At 37.2% G+C, this 19,847-nt stretch overlaps 1 protein-coding gene across 2 annotated transcripts in view; it reads left to right on the top strand.

The window, feature by feature from the left end:
• Window positions 1-636: 636 nt before the first annotated feature.
• Window positions 637-19,847, top strand: part of LOC306887905 (uncharacterized protein) — a 51,871-nt gene continuing 32,660 nt past the window's right edge. Inside the window, exons 1-12 of one of the 2 annotated variants that reach the window (XM_079445928.1) lie at window positions 637-806; window positions 5,811-5,979; window positions 8,678-8,884; window positions 10,218-10,374; window positions 11,762-11,789; window positions 12,195-12,312; window positions 13,360-13,371; window positions 16,775-16,867; window positions 16,966-17,029; window positions 17,275-17,373; window positions 17,485-17,628; window positions 17,745-17,959. In XM_079445928.1, coding sequence (XP_079302054.1) covers window positions 5,821-5,979; window positions 8,678-8,884; window positions 10,218-10,374; window positions 11,762-11,789; window positions 12,195-12,312; window positions 13,360-13,371; window positions 16,775-16,867; window positions 16,966-17,029; window positions 17,275-17,373; window positions 17,485-17,628; window positions 17,745-17,959 — 1,296 coding nt within the window. In that variant the 5' untranslated portion in view covers window positions 637-806; window positions 5,811-5,820. The remainder of the gene's footprint in view (window positions 807-5,810; window positions 5,980-8,677; window positions 8,885-10,217; window positions 10,375-11,761; window positions 11,790-12,194; window positions 12,313-13,359; window positions 13,372-16,774; window positions 16,868-16,965; window positions 17,030-17,274; window positions 17,374-17,484; window positions 17,629-17,744; window positions 17,960-19,847) is intronic. The other variant, XM_079445929.1, reaches the window with a different exon arrangement.

Below are 19,847 nucleotides of genomic sequence, written 5' to 3'. Positions count from 1 at the left end.
ATTGTCACATTTGTACATTTGTCACATGTTTATGTATAACTAGTGTGTCTTAAATAATAATAATATGCTAAATTGTCATTTTATTTTGTATATTGTACAAATGGTGTATTTGTGTGCTCAATTTAAACAGCTGTAGTCACCATTTCTGACTATAATTGTTAGGCGCGGCCATCCAGACCTCGAACCTCAGCTTCCTCGGCATTAATGCGGAATCTGGGGCGTCCAGCTTCAGGGATCATTCTCGGGTCAGACAGACAGACACCCTGCGCTGCTGTCAACAAAGAGCGCGCACATCTCTACCCCACCGCGCCACAGTCCTGCAGCGGCACCTGCTGCTCTTCTGCCATTGGCCTGCTGCCACGTCAATCAAGACAAGCCTCACTCATTCCACGCCACTGATTGGTCGTTCAATCCTGTCAATCTATCCGTCGCGCGTCTAATTGGCTGTCGAGCGAGAAGCTGCCAGTACAAAGGCGTGACCGCTCTGTCCTATTCACGAGGCGGGTTTAAAGGGATAGTAAGGGCTTTAATTAGCTTCAAAATTCTGGAGGGCGGGATTAATCTTGTAAATCTTAAACGCCATTGGTCAAGAGTGAGGAAGCGTCGGCGCATTGGTGAAGTCCTTCGTTTGCCATCACTTCGCTTATTTTATTCTCAGAGTGAATGAGTTTGCGGCTTCACGGGAGCGCTGTAATGTGAAAAGCCGCATTTGCACTATTAGTACTCTCACACTGAAAAGAAAAACACGAGAGCACGTTTCTTTTCTCTTCCCGTCTCTATCCTGAGAGTGGATTAACACATTTAAGGTAAGACACGCGTTGTCTTGTATTATGTCTGGACCTCCTTATTCTGTGCCGTGCGCGTGATCATGTTTCAGTGGGTTATAGGGCCTCGAAATAAAGCCGAAAATGACACCGGAGAGGAACAGTACCCCTCAAAGAGTGTGTATAGAGAACTGGAAAGACCCCGGCATTAAAATGCATTATAAAAAACAGTCACATCGCGGGCACATGAACGCGCATTTGCAGTATCAAAACGTTTTATTAATTATGTATTAAGTCTATTCAAATAGCACGCTCTTTGAGAATCAAGTGAATAGATGTATAGTAAATAATTCAAACGCATACAGAGACAATAATGTTTCATCTTCATATGCAGATACAGTCAATAATCACCGTTAAAGGGTGTTTCCCTGAGCCATCTTAAGAAAGTATGAACCGTTCCTTGCTGCATTAACCCATCAGAGGTGCTCTATTTATTTGTCACATGCCCGAGGTGTGGTTTCTCCTCTTTGTAGGCTATTGTAGGTCTTCTATAATGAGAATATATCAGCTTTGCTAGACATATACACAGAACAGACACCGGCGCGATGTCTCAAAACCTAGTGCACTAACGTTACCTACCTAGACAGCATTTTAAGGCAGCTAGACGCGTTCTGGCCGAGTCAGACTGAATACGCCAAACATGCCGTATAGTTATGATGTTCTTTTAGTCGGTCTCATCTGTTTATATATAGGCATATGTTCTTATAACACTAGTCAGAAATGAAAGACCAGCATTAAACTACCCTAATTGTTATACACATCCCTATGAGTGGGTGAGAGAGAGGGCAGTCATGCATCTGTCACAGCCAAATTTATATATGAACTGCATATACCAGTCACTGCTCTAAAATTCATACTGACTTCATTGTCTGTACAACAGCGAAGTCTTCATTTTTGTTCCAAATTGAATTTTTTTTTATCTTATATTTTGGAATTACTTTGTAAAAAATACTGTCACTTTATCCTATTGTTCTAGTTTTTTTTTCATAATATTTAATGCTAAACAAACAATCCTTCCAACAGATACACTTCAAATTAAAAATTATGAGAGAAAGAGAGTAAAACAGAGAGAAAGAAAGAGATACACCCTCATTCTTCGCATATTTGTCATGCACAAGCACACACACTCACTCACTCAGACAGGTTCACCTCTTGTAAGACATTTAAGTGATCTCATCGTCTCTGTGAGAGGGATGGTGTCGATGGGGAAGGTGTGTAACCTGGGTCCATACTTTCCTGTGTAGTGATCACATGCAGCTCACAGATATTTAGGGGCAAATATAATTATTTGATAGTCAAACATTGAAAAATCCTTATAGATCAAACATCAGTCTGAATATGAAAGAGCATGTGTCTGTTATGGCATGTTATGTGTAATTTAGAAGTTCATCAAAGTGGCCGAATTGTCCAATTGGCTTAATTGTCATGTGGTGGATCCTGCCAACACACTTATAGGAAAACACACCCAAGTAATTGACATGCATCAACCAGCCAGCATTTACGATCACTCTGTGTTCTTTGGAAAATAGCTCTGAAGCCCTCTGGGGAATTTTGAGGACTGGGACAAAGAGCAGATGACAAAAAAAAAAAAACAAGAATTCAGCTAGTACATGCACATTCCCTTTGTGTTGCACAATCTTAGTCAGAAAACTTGGATGACTTTCCGTTGGTGAAGTTCTTGCTTTCGTAACGAAAGGTCTTGAAACAGCGTCGGGTGAGGTCACTACTGCGTCCAGTCAAGCAGGCTGTATTGCCCAAAGGCTCACCGCCTCCTTCAGTGCCTGGATGTCACAACAGAGTGCTTTATTATGTAGCCTGATTGATTTGAATATGGGTTTATACTGTGTATAACGATACTCTTTTAACCAGGGAGCCTGTTTATTTGAGCGACACTGAAGATCAGAATGGTTCATGATGATCTTTTCTTCTCTAGTGCACTCAAATAAAGTGGAAAGGTGTAAGAGATGCCCTACCCCAATAGACCTTAGTCAGTATAGGACTGTAATAAATTTTTGACAGGATAGAAGATGTACTTGATCACTTGATTTAAAAACATAACTTTTGTTCAGCTGACAAAATGTTTTTTTGAAAGAAAAAACTTTCTGTGGACACAAACTATAAAATATTTTAAATTTGTGAGTTGTTAAAATTGCATGAGCTAGTGCCTTATACAATGTGTTCTATTGTAACACTTCCTCGTTTTCATCCGCATTAAAATCAATTAAATGAAAGCCTGGCATATGGAAATAAGCTCACCCAAAGTTTTGAATTCTGTTATTTACTCACCCTCATGTTGTTTCAAACCTATATGACTTTTTTTCTTCTGTATGAACACAAAAGGACACATTTTGCACAATGTCCATTATGCTCATTTCCATACAATAAAAGAATGAATGTGGATGTGAAAATTATGTCCTTGGAGTGCCATAAAAATGAGTATTTATGACTTTACTGCTGTGTTGCTAACTTTACATATAGTACATTCATTATTCTAAATATATTTAAAATCAAGATTAATTTTCATGATGTTTATGTATATTTTAATGCATAACTGTCTCTCTTGTAGGGCAAAACAGTCTGCTTTACTATTACATAGATATATAGCTATTATATTATGCATTTTAAGATTATTTTTTTAATGCTTTATTGAATTAATTATTATTGCCCCAATGTTGTTTATGCATTTAAAGTCATTTCAAAAGCTATTGGGTAACACGTTATTGTACAGTGTTCTTGTCACCCATGTTATGTATTTACTATAATAACAGTAAATTATACATAATTACAAGCAACTAACCATAAACCAAACACTAATCCTAGCCCTATAGTAAGTGTGGTAATTGCTATTACTCAGTACTTAATTGTATAATTACACTGTAACAACAACACCTTATTGAAGTGTAACTGACAATACTTGATTAACTGCCAAAATCATCTGCAGATTACTCGATTATCAAAATAACAATCAATAGCAATACAGTTTTGGAGCTCCACATCTACTGTCCCTATTCACTTTTAAGAAAGAGAGCAGCAAGGAAATTCTGTAACCTCTCCTTTTGTGTTGCAGGGAGCAAAGTGGGTTTGAAACATGAGTCTGAGTAAATGGGTGAACTATATCTTTTATATTTTTAGTGTTCAGCTAACTTTAAGATGTAGTCCGCCACCATAATGCACAAGGTTATAAAATGTAATGATGTAGAATGGGCTGTTTGATAGTATGCATCTTGGATTGGAATATATGATCTGAATGGCCTGGTTTTAGGTTAGACCTCATTTCCACTCTTTGCTTTCTGGCCTGGTTGTCACTTCATCGATCCATCAAATTCAGAACATGCACATTGTCCCTCTATCCACCTCAGACACACATGCACTCAAGCACATACACACACATACACGCACATACACACAGCACTGCATCAAACACACAGATAGGAAAAAAAGGCCAAGTGTGTCATTTCTGTCTGCTTCAATACTTATTCCTATCTCAGTTTAACATGCAAAGATAATTATATATAAGCTACTTCTAGGTTGATTTCCACCATAAGTCTAAACACTGTGGTGGTATAAAACATTGCTCTGATTTAACCAAAGAGACAAGGTTTAGCTGGTTAGCATGGTTCTGCTAGCTGATGCTGGTAGTTGTAACTAGACCATCTGGCTGCTAAAAGCATTTTGTTCCATAATCAGCCATTCAAAAGGCATAGTGTATTTTGATAGATAACTTTATTTTTGCAAATATCATGTAAATTGTAAAACTTGTTATAGAAGCCTCAACAGTACCCATTTCCTTTTGGCGAGCTCCAAAAAAAAGAGAAGCTTGAAATTAATTGAGTTTGGGGTTAGTAACATTTTTAAAGAAATTAATAATTTTTACTTGGCAAGCATGCATTAATTTGCTCAAAAGTGTCATCAGATGAATAAATTACATTTTAAAATATATTAAAAACTAAAACAGTTAAGTTGTAAAAATATTTCATAATTTTACTGTTTTATTGTATTTTAAATCATATAAATGCAGTCTTAGTGAGCTTAAGAGACTTCTTTCAAATACAGTATAAAATCTTAACGACCCCAAACTTTTGTACTTTTGCCTTTCACGCCACAGTCATTCGGGTCATCATAATGTGTTTTTCCAGCATCCATGGAATAGTATTAGCATTAGTCACATTTACATCTCATGTGATGGGCTCAAAAAATCTAATTGAACTGAGAACACATGAGCAACGATGGCAGGTATTGTGTTCGCCTGCGTCAGCCAAGCAACTGCCATTAAAATGAATAGGAATGCTAATGGATAGCTCTCTCCATCTTTGAGCATCCCAAACAGCCTGACAAAACATGGTTTAACAAATGGATAAACTTACTTTTGGTCCGATAAGGAGTAGATGGGTGAAGTGTTCAGTAAAGTATGTTAAATGTTCTTCGGTAATGCTGTGGAGCAGAACCCTAATCTAGTTATGTAAAAGCTGGCATTTTATATTACGAATATTGTTGGCTCTTTGAAAATTGCTTTTGTACCTGATCTTTGGATTAAAAGCGTCTCCTAAATGCATAAATGTCAATGTAAATGCAGATATTCAGCAGCAAGACCCAAAACACACGAATGTATCTGTTGGTGCATTTTCGCAATCAGATTTGAACAGTCACGCACATATTTTACAAACAGTCACGCACATATTTTCTTATTTGCATACTGGTACTGAGGCTCTCAATCAGACCGTCCTTCATTATAACTCCAATTTTAAATGTCACAATACTGTAATCCTCTTTCTGTTTCTCTCTCCAGCACTCTTTGTCTGTTGGTTTGTCTCTCAGCGTCCCTCTCTCTTGCCTTATCTGTTCTTTGTGATTGATGGACTTGTTGATTGCCTCAGTGGCATCATAATGATGATGGGTATAATTCTATTAAGGGTAATGATCGGTCTCTCTGCTGTGCTTCCTCCATAAAGAGTTACAGCTGTCTCTTTCTTTCTTTCTCCTACACAGTGCTACAACCATGTCCAGGCCAGCGGGAGGCAGTGTTAATGATGTCACCCACTTCCTGTCCACGGGGGCGGGGCCTGGGTCACCAACCTCAGTGTTCTCCGCCTCCAGCCAAGCTGATTGGGCAGCTAAGAGACTCGTATGGGTGCCTTCAGAGAAACATGGGTTTGAGGTAAGATTGATACAAAGTGTGGTTGAGCCGTGTGTTTTTTAAAATCTGTTGACGATATTTCAGAGCGTATTATGGACAATATGTGGACAAAAATAACATGTTCAGATATTGACGCAATTAACACACCAGCGGCTCAGTGTCAAGTCGAACACACCAGTACAGCTGAACACACTGTTGCACCGGTACAGCTCACTGCGTGATGTAGCCTAAATAGTGCAGTTATATGCCCTAGAATTCAAGAGATTGGGGGAAATGCCCCTGTTTGAGATTTTGTCTTCTATTTATAGCATATGAAATAGTTAAGCAATATAACATAATCAATGAGTGCAATATCACACGAATGCTTTTTTTGTCCCAAATAGCAAGATTGCAAATGTGATATTGAGTTTATACAACAGTTCAGTAAATAAGAACTTAATATTGTGTTATATTTTAGGCACAGTATTGTCTGTTTTTGATCAGTTTTGCCAATGCAGATATTACCTATTAAAGCCACATCAGAAGTGTTGTGCACCTCCAAGCAACGCATAGTTTCCACGTTTTGAACAAATCAGGTGAACCAATAATTCAATGGGCCATTCATAAAGAGTGCAATTTACTTATTTCCTGAATGAATGAATGAATAAATGGTTCAATGTCTTGTTCAAAACATCTATCTATCTATCTATCTATCTATCTATCTATCTATCTATCTATCTATCTATCTATCTATCTATCTATCTATCTATCTATCTATCTATCTATCTATCTATCTATCTATCTATCTATCTATCTATCTATCTATCTATGCACAAACACACACATATGTATATATGTGACCTGTGTGTGTGTGTGTATATAAGTTATTTGACATAATATTTACTAAATTAGAAACAAATAATTTGAACATGGTGAAAAAAAGCCCTTAAAAAAGAAAGCTTTAAATAGTTTACTTTAAATAGAAACTTCTTGATTCTGTAATCCTATTATAGTATAATCCAATCATATAAAAATTGTTACTAAAAAAGGAAGTAGACATTGTAACCAACAGTGCACTCAGTAATCTGATTATGTCTGGGTGCTCTGGGAATCATATTTTGGCAAATAAAGACCAGGTAACACATACAGAACACAGTGAATATGACATGGATAATAATAAGAAATATAATAATAAATGATTAGGCATAAAGTAGCCAGTATGAAAACAAAGGAAACAGGAAGTCTTTTCCATACTGTGACAGCATACAGTCACTCCAAGATGAATTCAAAGAAGATAAAAAAATCACTGTAAAAGTACCATAAAAGTGGTCCATGTGACTCATATGCTACATTCCATAGACTTTGTCACAGGAATGAATTTTGTGCCTGATTTGTTTTTAAGGTTATTAATCTTGTTTTTAAGGTTATTAATCTTGAAAATCTTCCCCTCCACCACTTTTAAATCTCATTTGTTGTGCTAGGTTTGGTTTTCGTGTCTTTTGTGACCACAGATTGAGTTATATTGTTCAAATTTTCAGTTCCGCTGAATAAGTAAAGGCACATCATTAGCATTTAAAACATAAGAACAGTGAGTAAATGATCACAAAATGAGCCAGATCTATTAGATGGTCAGGTTCTTGAGGAGCAGATTACAGCCCATGACAGGAAGCTCTAATCTGCTGCTCACCTTTTGACCTTGTTTATGTTGTTCTCCGTCTAGTTAAAGTTTCCAATCTGCAAAGCTACTTCTGTGCAGCCCACCCACCAAACACGTGTTTGAGTCAGGGCTTTAGTGCTTTGATATGAGACTATGAATAGCGCAATATACTTGTTGAGCCAGTGGTTGCTAGACGTCACCGCAATTCAAAATGAGGCCTTGTCATAAAGTGTCCCATGTTGAGAATGTGACTGAGTGCCAGAGAGAACAGAGAGGGAGATCTCAGCACTTCCTGTTGGAGGTCATGAAGGCGGCACTCTGTACACTTTCTCTCTCTATGTCTCAGTGTATCTATTTCTGTTTCTCAATCCCTGACACACTCCCCCCTCAGACTGTCTGTCTCCATCAAACATGAATGTATTCTCTGTTTCCTACAAAGTGACTATGCCTGTGTGAGAAAGTCAGTCTGAGTATTAAACATCATTATCAATCTCTGAAACTATGTGTTTATCTCCCAATATCGTTTGAATAAACCCAGCGTTAATAATTAATAAAAAATTAATAAGTAAATATAAAGTTTTTTTATGTAATTGAAAGAAATATATGTTTAATAATGCAATAATCTATATATATTGTATATATAATTAAAAAATAAGACTAATACGGAAACACAAATTGTGTTTATATAGTTTTATGTTTTATATAGTTATAGTTTTACATTTTATACTAAATATTTTATTTATTTTTTATTGCATTACAGTACAGATACATAAATGTGCTTATTTGTCATGAAAATAATATCATTCTATATCATAATATATATATATATATATATATATATATATATATATATATATGTTGCTTGTTATTTACTTGGAGTGAAATATGATGTAGACATTTTTGTAAGCCAACATCGGACATTTGACAGTGATCATGACTTTAATAAAGGACAGTGACACAGTGACACATCAGCTGCAAATGTGGAGTTGATAACACATGTTCCATGAAAGATATTTTACAAAGAGCACATTCATGTAGTCTCTCATCATCCTTTATTTTTCTGCCTGTGTTTCCTTTGGTCAGTCTGCAAGCGTGCGCGAGGAGCGGGGCGACGAGGTGGAGGTGGAGCTTACAGACAGTGGGAAGAAGCTAACGCTTTCGAGGGAGGAGCTCCAGCGGATGAACCCACCCCGATTCAGTAAAGTTGAAGACATGGCCGATCTCACGTGCCTCAATGAGGCCTCTGTCTTACACAACCTACGAGAAAGATACTATTCAGGACTCATATATGTGAGTGTTTCTCTTTAGTCACAATTGTTCCCCACGTGTGTTTAGCAATCATTCAGTCCTGACACATGCCTGCCACTGTGCCCTGCCATCACATGAGTGTGTGTGGGCATGTGTGTATGGGTTTTCTCTGAGTAAGCGAGAAGGATAGTGTTACACACACAGATACACATGTGTGTGTTTGTTCATCACAGGCTCACAGTTCAAATTTCTGCTCAGGTTTCATGCTGAACGCAGCCAAGAAAGTACAAACACACATGCACAGATGCACTCATGCACAAGATCAAGGGCCCTTATTCATAACGCATCTGTCAAAAGAGTCACTTGAGCCCAGTGTTTACTTCACCCGACTTGGTACAGTAATCAAATTTAAATGAGTGTGTAAGATTATGTTGATTTGGAAATGTCACATTTCAGTGTTTGTGGATGTGTAGAACATTCAGAACAGGCATCATATTTCTGATCATTGTGAACAGTAGCAAACATGCCTCTTTTGGCTATCAGCATGAAGTCTGGTCCACTTCACAGCTCATTCTGACCAAAAAATTGTTGCTGGGTTTACATCCAACTATTTTTATAAGGGTTTTGAAATTTGCGCTTAAAAAAATGGATTGGAAGTAATCAATATGTGTATAAACTCTAAAAATGTGCATAACAGTTTCCATGCTTGAATCGGATTAGACCATTTGCATCTCGCTCAAAAATGACCAAAGAGTTTCGATAATTTTCCTATTTAAAACTTGACTCTTCTGTGGTTACATCGTGCACTAAGACCGATGGAAAATTAAAAGTTGCAATTTTCTAGGCTGATATGGCTAGGAATTATACTCTCGTTCCGGCGTAATAATCAAGGAACCTTGCTGCCGTACCGTGGGTAACTAGTTATGATATAGCCGGGGACTGCTTTCAGGCGGTGCGTAATATCACTGCACCCACGTTACAGCAGAACATTTCCTTGATTATGCTAAGCTAAGCTAAAAGTGCTATCGCCAGACACGGAGATCGGCTGAATGGATTCAGAAACGGTGAAACTCAACTGTTTATCTCTAGGGGAGTAAAAATTAGCCTATTTCCAGCATACTCAAAATGTGCTTTGGACTGATAAAACCTGAGCACTCTGACTTCAGGAAGCTGAGTGAAGGCAGCGAATCAGATCTGAGCTTCTGATTTTTATAAGTACTGTAACTGCTAGTTTTGTGTGCAGTGTCCATCAGGCAGTCAGTCAACAGACTGTGGGTGGTCTGTCTGGGCAGCTCTGCCAAAAATAGTTTCTACATATACAATATCATTATTTCCATCTGTCTGAGTTCTTGTGTTTATGTGTGACGCCCGACAGACATACTCCGGCCTGTTTTGTGTGGTGATCAACCCCTATAAGAACCTGCCCGTCTATACAGAATCCATCATAGAGATGTATCGTGGGAAGAAACGGCACGAGATGCCTCCACATATCTATGCCATATCGGAGGCGGCCTACAGGAGCATGCTGCAAGGTACCATGGCAACCAGCTAACCTGCTTCAGTTTATGTGAATTTATTCATACACCTCTGCATCACAATATTTAGACAGAAGAGCCAGTTTCATGTTGCTGCATGAAGATTGAATTCTTTCACATACTTAGTAGTAACTGCGGGAAACCGCATGCATGACTGAGACACTGAGATTTGGCATTTTCACCCTGTTTCCTGCTCTTCAGGGTGTGTCTGTGGTAAATAAACTGGCCTGACCGGTGTGTGTGTGTGTTTTCTGGAAAAAAGAGCCATGCCGATTATGCCATGGGTCTTAACTCATTTCTAATAAATTCTGTCATTAATTACTCACCCTCATGTCGTTCCAAACCCGTAAGACCTTCGTTCATCTTCGGAACACAAATTAAGATATTTTTGATGCATTCCGAGAGCTCTCTGACCCTCCCATAGACAGCAAGGATACTACCTCGATGAAAGCTCAGAAACATAGCAAGGACATCGGTAAAATAATCCATGTGATATCAGGTGTTCAACCGTAATTTTACGAAGCTACAAGAATGCTTTTTGTGCGCAAAGAAAACAAAATAACAACTTTATTTAACAATTCATCTCCTCCTCGTCACCCGGGCGCCGTTTTGGAGAGTATTCACAAAAAGTATTCTCGTAACTTTGTAAAATTACCACTTATGTCACATGGATTATTTTAAGGATGTACTTGCTACATTTCTGAGCGTTGATCGAGGTAGTATCCTTGCTGTCTATGGGAGGGTCAGAGAGCTCTCAGAATTCATCAAAAATATCTTAATTTGTGTTCCGAAGATGAACGAAGGTCTTACATCTATTTATTTATATTTTGAATATTTTAAGTTTTAATTTTAAGTTTTGGTAGTTTTATCATTTGCTTTTGTCATTTGTATTAGTTGTTTATATTTCTATTTAGCTTTTTCTGTTCAGTTTTAGTATTAGTAATTGTAGTATTTCAATTTCTAGTTTTTTGTCTAATATATACATATGTATTTGTATTATTGTATTTTAGCTTTATTTCAATTACCAACAGGTTTAATAGTTTTAGTTTACAACAACAACAGTAAATAAATAAATAAAATATGTTGGGTCGCCAATGTCCAACATGTCCTGAAGCAAAAACCAGTTCAAAATCCCCAAAGTAGATGCTCTCAATATTATTATATTTGTCTAACTGTGTCATTTAGAGTTACTTTCAGTGAACTACCTTAGAATCCTTATAATTGAGTTATTATTTCTGATTATTATTATGTTCATTACATAAGTACATCTTTCTTCTCAAATAACACCTTTTTCATAGTCACAGTTACAAAATTTACATAATTCTGTAATTGTTGATTTGTTATGCTAATGTCCTTCTTCATGTGTGTTGTTTTCCTCACACAGACAGAGAAGATCAAGCCATCCTGTGCACGTAAGTTTGTGGCTGTGACTGCTGCATATTTGACTTTGACTACATATTTCAGTAGAAAGTTCAGAAAATATGCTTTTTATGACTTCTAATGATTGGAAATCAATCAACACTTAACTGAACATATCATGTGAAGAAGTTGGACAGTTTTGCAGCATAAGGAGAGATGTAGCTATTTGACCCAGACAATCTAAACATGATTTTTCATCATTATTTTCTTTCCCTTTAATGGTGTGTGTTGCTAATTTTGTTTCAGCATATGTGTTTTGTATCTTGTTAAAACCAGTCATCTGCTAGTATTTGTTTGAATAACTCTGAAAATAGTCTAAACCTATTTTACAGCAGAAGGCGGTTTATTTGCTCTGTTTATATATGTATATATATATATGTGTGTGTGTGTGTGTTCAGAGGGGAATCTGGTGCAGGAAAGACTGAGAACACAAAAAAAGTGATTCAGTATCTGGCACATGTGGCGTCCTCACACAAGTCTGGCACTCTGGGTCGTCCCAAAGACAGCGCCCTACAGGTAAGGATGGGGAGTTATAAGGGAGAGAAAGAGCAGCTATTTCTACTTTCTGCTTTTCTAACAAGTTAGCACATGCTTGCCTTGCAATTTTATTGTTTATTCATTTGTTTCTGCTGCCTAGTTCTCCAATAACTCTGTTCAGCAATAAGAATAAATTATACATAATGCAATAATACAATAATAATTACAAAAATATTACTAAATCTTCTGGAGATCCAGTGTTTGTACTCGACTTGCCAATATACTCACCAATAAAAATTCTGTTGGTTAAATTTTTCATTAACATTTTTTATTAAATCGCCAAAAAATATTTTTCATTAAATGTTAAGTTTTATATATTATTAAAATTCTGGCCAATAACGAATGCTTATGATAATTTGTTCTGCTGGTGCTGATAACCCAAAAATGTAAAATAATAAAATTATACTATTTTATGGAAATCAAAATATATATTAAAAAGGTGAAATAAAAATAACATCAGTTGTTTTAAATATTGTTTATAATGTCAGCTGGAAGCTTTCACACTTGCCACAGCTTATTGTTAACTCTTGAAGTATAAAGCTGTAAATGCTGGTGTATCTGTGGGCTATATGCAGCTTTTCTCTAATATTTCAATTTTCACCCTTCTTGGTTGCTTTTCTCTCCCTGTTTCCTCTCTTTCCTGGGTCCTGCTGTTTCTTTCTGCTCTTCTGTTTTTTTTCTCTCTTTCTCTTTGTCCTCTGCTCTGCGCTGAAGATGGATGGTACACGCTCTCTGGGTCGTGGCAGTAGTGCTGTGAACAGGGTGAGTGGGGGCTTTTCTCTTCAAGACTGACACATCCGGCTAACAGGAAGGAGTTCAGACTACAGCCGTTCTAATTCATGTCCTGCCACTTTAACCTCATAATGTGTGATATGTCTAATTAATGTGTGTGGATTTATTTGTTTTTGTTTTTCTAACCATGTTTTTATGTTTTTGCTCATCAATATGTTATTTTTTGTCCCCTGTTTATCTCCTGTTCACTCGTTCAACCACCCCATCTCTCTCTTTTTTTGTGGACTCTAACAGATTGTGCAGTATGTGAGTATGGTTGCTCTAATGCTTCCACTATGGGCCTGTAGGGGGCAATGTATGCATATTAAAGCTTTGCTATGATATTAATTTTTTTGACCATAATGGTGTATATGGGTAAGAGGGAAACCTCAGAGATTATCTAGCCTGTAAATAATTTTTTTGTTTTGTTTTGTTTTCACCTAAAGGCTGTGGCTGAGCTGCAATTTTATAAGTTTGCACTTTCAGCTGTGTGTGTGTGTGTGTGTGTGTGTTTCTGACCTAGCTTTAATTTAGGACAACTTTAACGGAAAATGTTTCCAGATGTTATCTATCTCTAATTTTTATTTTTATTTATTTCCTTTTTATCGTACACAGTTTTCTTTTAGGGTTTGGTTTAGGACAGTGAGTCTCAAATTTTACCCTAATTTACCTAATTTAAACTCACTGGGCACTTTATTAGGTTATTACACCTTGCTGGACCCCCTTTTGCCTTCAGAACTGCCAATGGTGGAAACATTCCTCAGAGATTTTGGTCCAAATTGACATGATAGCATTACACAGTTGCTGCAGATTTGTCAGCTGCACATCCATGATGCGAATCTCCCGTTCCACCACATCCCAAAGGTACTCTATTGGATTGAGATCTGGTGACTGTGGAGGCCATTTGAGTAAAGTGAACTCATGTTCATGTTCAAGAAACCAGTCTGAGATGTTTTGAGCTTTGTGACATGGTGCATTATCCTGCTGGAAGTAGCCATCAGAAGATGGGTACACTGTAGTCATAAAGGGATAGACATGGTCAGCAACAATACTCAGGTAGGCTGTGGCGTTTAAACGATGCTCAATTGGTACTAAGGGGCTAAAATATCCCCCACACCATTACACCACCACCAGCAGCCTGAACTGTTGAGACAAGGCAGGATGGATCCATGCTTTCATGTTCTTTACGGCAAATTCTGACCCTACCATCTGAACGTCGCAGCAGAAATCGAGATTCATCAAACCAGGCAATATTTTTCCAATCTTCTATTGTCCAATTTTGGTGAGCTTGTGCGAATTGTAGCCTCCGTTTCCTGTTCTTAGCTGACAGGAGCGGCACCCGGTGTGGTCTTCTGCTGCTGTAGCCCATCTGCTTCAGAGTTCGACGTGGTTTGCGTTTAGAGATGGTATTCTGCATACCTTGGTTGTAACGAGTGGTTATTTGAGTTACTGTTGCCTTTCTATCATCTCTAACCAGTCTGCCCATTCTCCTCTGACCTCTGACATCAACAAGGCATTTTCATCCACACAACTGCCGCTCACTGGATATTTTCTCTTTTTCGGACCCTTCTCTGTAAACCCTAGAGATGGTTGTGCGTGAAATTCCCAGTAGATCAGCAGTTTTTGAAATACTCAGACCAGCCTGTCTGGCAGCAACAACCATTCCACGTTCAAAGTCACCTAAATCCCCTTTCTTCCCCATTCTGATGCTCGGTTTGAACTTCAGCAAGTCGTCTTCACCACATCTAGATACCTAAATGCATTGAGTGCCTGCCATGTGATTGGCTGATTAGCAATTTGTGTTGCCAAGCAATTGAACAGGTGTACCTAATAAAGTGGCCGGTGAGTGTATATTTATTAATCTCAAAAGTACATGTATTGATTGATTGAATTAATTTATGAAACATGGTTTATGCAATTTGTCTTCTGACTTCGTATCACTTTTTGCAAATAAAAAAAAAATTCTAATTACATTGTTGAATGAAAAATTTGGATTAACTTGGTCAAAAATACCTAGATTGTTATTTTATTTTATTTATACCTAAATAATAGCTTTATTTTTATATTTAATTTTATATAAATATGTAAATAATTTATTATTTTTTTATTTATATTTTTTAATTATATTTTTTAATATATTGTTTCGTGCATTATCATACAGTGATTTTTTTTTGGGGGGGGGGGGGGGGGGGTTGATACAAACAAGATTTGAGAACATGTCGTTTTACAATACAGGTACATCTCAAAAAATTTTAATATCATGAAAAAGGTCAATATGTTTTGTCACTCATTTCAGAAAGTGAAACCCATATATTATATAGATTCATTACACATAAGAGTGAAATATTTCAAGCCTTTATTTCTTGAAATTTGGATGATTATGGCTTACAGATAATGAAAACCCAAAATCTCAGAAAATTTGAATATTACATAAGATCAATAAAAAAAGGATATTTTAAACAGAAATGTCAGGCTTCTGAAAAGTATGTTAATTTCTATGCACTCAATACTTTGCATGAATTACTGCATCAATGCAGCGTGGCATGGAGGCAATCAGCCTGTGGCACTGCTCAGGTGTAATGGAAGCCCAGGTTGCTTTGATTAGCGGCCCTCAGATCATCTGCATTGTTGGGTCTGGTGTCTCTCATCTTCCTCTTGACAATACTCCATATATTCTCTATGGGGTTCAGGTCAGGCGAGTTTGCTTGGCCAATCAAGCACAGTAACACTATGGTCATTGAACCAGCTTTTGGTACCTTTGGCAGTGTGGGAAGGTGCCAAGTCCTGCTGGAAAATGAAATCAGCATCTCCATAAAGCTTGTCAGCAGAAGGAAGCATGAAGTGCTCTAAAATTTCCTGGTAGATGGCTGCATTGACTGTAGACTTCAGACAACACAGTGGACCAACACCAGCAGATGACATGGCACCCCAAACCATCACCGATAAAGCACTCTGTAAACAGCCACACCTTTCAGTAATGACCCTCTGTGACTTACCCTCTTTGTGAAGGACGTCAATGTTCGTCTTCTGGATCATTGCCAAGTCAGCAGTCTTCTCCATTATTGTGGTTTCAAAGAACAAGAGATACCCGGAATTTATACTGTAGGGACGGTCATTAATTGAAACTCAAATGTAAATATTCTAATATTTTGAGATTTGATACTGATTTTTGACTTTCATGAGCTGTAAGCTCGAATCATCAAAATTAAAACAAAAAACTTTTGAAATGCTTTACTTTACATGTAATGAATTTAAAATATATGAAAGTTTCACTTTTTGAAATAAGTTACAAGAAAAAATGAACTTTTCATTTATATTTCAAATATATACATCAAATATTTAACAATATAATTTTTTTTTTAGATGTACCTGTACATCTGCACTCGTTTTACATCCAATACATCTGAACACCCCTCATCTTGATAATCACTGAGTTAATGTTTGGAGTCTATAGTAATTATAATTTGCTTTATTTAAAAATAATAGAATTCTGTGGCAAGTCTCCATTTAGTGAAGTAAACATGTATGTGTGTTTGTGTGAGAGTTGTTTGGGTGCAGTCATATGCTGATGCTGCGGGGTCTCTGCATTCAGAGGTTTCCTGTGGGCTTTTTGCTGTAATGTTGGTAATATTCCTGCACTGACATGCTATTCTTCCTGTCCTGTGTCTAGGGGGAACTGGAGAGACAGTTACTGCAAGCAAACCCCATTCTTGAGGCCTTCGGCAACGCCAAAACCGTTAAAAATGACAACTCTTCCAGATTTGTAAGCACTGCAACGGCACATCCAACCATCATCACTTGAACATAGATATTAATCTTGATATTTTGATCTGTTCTAACATGTTTTTATATTTGTTTTAGGGCAAATTCATCAGAATCAATTTTGATGTTGCTGGATATATTGTTGGTGCTAATATTGAGACCTGTATCCTTCATACATCCACTAAAAATCACCTTAACACCAGTTGATAATTGAAACAAAATTCCTCAGAAAAGTAATGTAAAGTTATAGAATCTTTGATTGCAGATACTGCTTTATATTTTATGTTATGCAACGACATTCAGAAATTTGGGCCTCTTTACCTCATTCAATAAATGATAGCCTATAATGTACAGTATATAAACAAGGTTTCTATTGGTGCATTTTTCTTTAACCTGCACGTGTATCAGATTTACTGGAGAAGTCTCGAGCCATTCGTCAGGCTAAAGACGAGCGAACCTTCCATTTCTTCTACCAGCTCCTCTCTGGAGCTTCTGAGGCCATGAGAAGTCAGTAGCTCACAAACACACACATAGCACAGCTTCACAATATAAAGGTTTTTATTCTCTTTAATGGAAACATTATCATTGTCATTATTTATTCACTCTCTCTCTCTGTAGAGGAGCTTCTGCTGGGCAGTGCGGATCAGTACCGCTTCCTCTGCGGGGGGTCACTTCCTGTTCCGGGTCAGAGCGATTCAGAAAACTTTACTCAGACAATGGACTCAGTGACTATCATGGGCTTCACCCAGGAAGAATCCACATGTAAGAGAGGAGCTTCTCAAATAGATGGAGAAGAAAACATCTACAAGATTTCATATAACATGTACTTGACCACTGAACAAAAAGAAGTGATTTTCCATCCTTCTGTCCATTTTCAGCTATGTTAAAGGTGATCTCTGCAGTGCTGCAGTTTGGGAACATCACGTTTCACAAAGAGAAGAACACAGATCAGGCCTCAATGCCAGATGACACAGCAGCGCAGAAACTCTGCCACCTGCTGGGCATCAGTGTTCTGGAGTTCAGCCGAGCCATTCTCACTCCCCGCATCAAAGTGGGCCGCGAGTACGTCCAGAAGGCCCAGACCAAGCAGCAGGTGTGTGTTTGTGTGGCTTCATGAAGTGCATTGAAATACTACAGATGTAAATTTCAACTACAAATACAGAAAGGAACCTTTTTTATCACACTGCAGTGTTATTTCAGCATATTTAATGCACAATTAACCTACAGTAGGTGTCAAAGCATCAAGCAAAATGTGTATTACAGCTTTTGTCTGAAGCAGCTGTGAACAGCATTACACATCAAGACATTTTGATAGTAGCAGCTCTGCCTACAGCGAAATCGAATTGGTCCAAAGTTTGGTGTCAGTAAGATTTTTCTTTTTATATATTAATACTTTTTTCAGTAAGGATGCATCAGATTGATCGAAAGTGACAGTAAAGACATTTATAATGTTACAAAAGATTTCTGTTTTGAATAAATGCTGCTCTTTTGAACTTTCTATTCATCAAAGATCCCTGGAAAAAAATGTATCACGGTTTCCATAAATATATGTCATGTGCTGTGTTGAAAGAACATGCACGAAGATAAAAATGACGGCAAACAGTCTTTAATAAATCCACACAAGGAAGGATTGAAACACACATACTAGTGATGGCTGCTTTTGAGACACATGAAGCTTTGAAACTTTTACAAATCTTTTTTTTTTTAATCAGTGGTTCAGAGTGTGTATCACATTTACATTTATGCACAGCAGACGCTTACAGTGCATTCAGGCTATACATTTTTTTTATCAGTATGTGTGTTCCCTGGGAATTGAACCAACAACCTTTTGCGCTGCTAATGTAATGCGCTACATTAGAAACACATCAAATTGGAAACGTCACATGATTTCAGCAAACGAGGCTTCGTTACATCATAACTGATGCACAGTGGGATTGCGATTCATTTATTTTAATCCTGCTGTTTAAAATGTCGAAATTAAAATTAGATCCATGTTGCTCGGTGGTTGGGTGCTCCATCTGGGCTGGAACTAACATTAATTTATAAATAATCGGAAATTAAAGGGTTAGATGTCCGAGAAACGCAGCTGGTTTGCAGCAGTGAAGCGAGAAGCAGAATAGACACTAGCAGCTCTAGGATATACAGCGCACATTTCCATTCAGGTAAGGACAAGTTCTTGTTTTTTTCCATTTGATTCTTTGCATTTATTTACGTTAACTCTTCAAGGATGATGCAGAATTGTGTTTTCGTCATTGTTTACATATGCGCCAGGCATTTTGATTCTTTTTTAGTGAAAAAGGCCAAGCTTTTATTTCTGTTTTATTGCAAGCGTTATGTAGGTTATAATTAAATATGAGTTCTCATTAGTTGTCTAGCTATCTTTTCAGCAGATAAATGCAGTAACACGTTATAGAAATGTGTTCTCTAAACTTGAATGTTGAATAGTGAAACAGTTAACTGCAGTAGTTTACAAAAGCTAACGGTAAACATTTTTCATCACTTATGCTTATCTAATGTTAATTCCAGTATGTACTGATGTATTAAACAATAGTATTATTTGTAAATATTGTGCATTAAAAAAAATAATTGTTTTTCTACTTTTGTCTTTAGGAAAGCCATCATCTGTAATGTAAGACAGCTAAGACAGTGAGTGCTACAGGCAGACAGGACAGTGCCAAACCACATGTGAACATATGAACACCCAGATGTGTTTGAGAACTTGAGGATGAAATGCAATGTAGTACTCAAAGCTGCTCATAGTCAGCCTGCTGCTTTTGATATTGATCACATGTTAATTGGCTGGAAACAGTCTCTGTCTTTTGTTTATATGCAATACTGGTCAAATGTCTGGACACATTACTATTTTTTATGTTTTTGAATGAAGTCTCTTATGCTCATCAAGCCTCCATTTATTTGATCAGTAATATTGTCAAATATTACAATTTAAAAGAATGTTTTTTTGTTTGAATATTCTTTATATT

Source organism: Barbus barbus, assembly GCF_936440315.1.
Source record: "Barbus barbus genome assembly, chromosome: 21".
Taxonomy (NCBI): Eukaryota; Metazoa; Chordata; class Actinopteri; order Cypriniformes; family Cyprinidae; genus Barbus; species Barbus barbus.
This window is presented reverse-complemented; position numbering and strand designations above follow the sequence as displayed.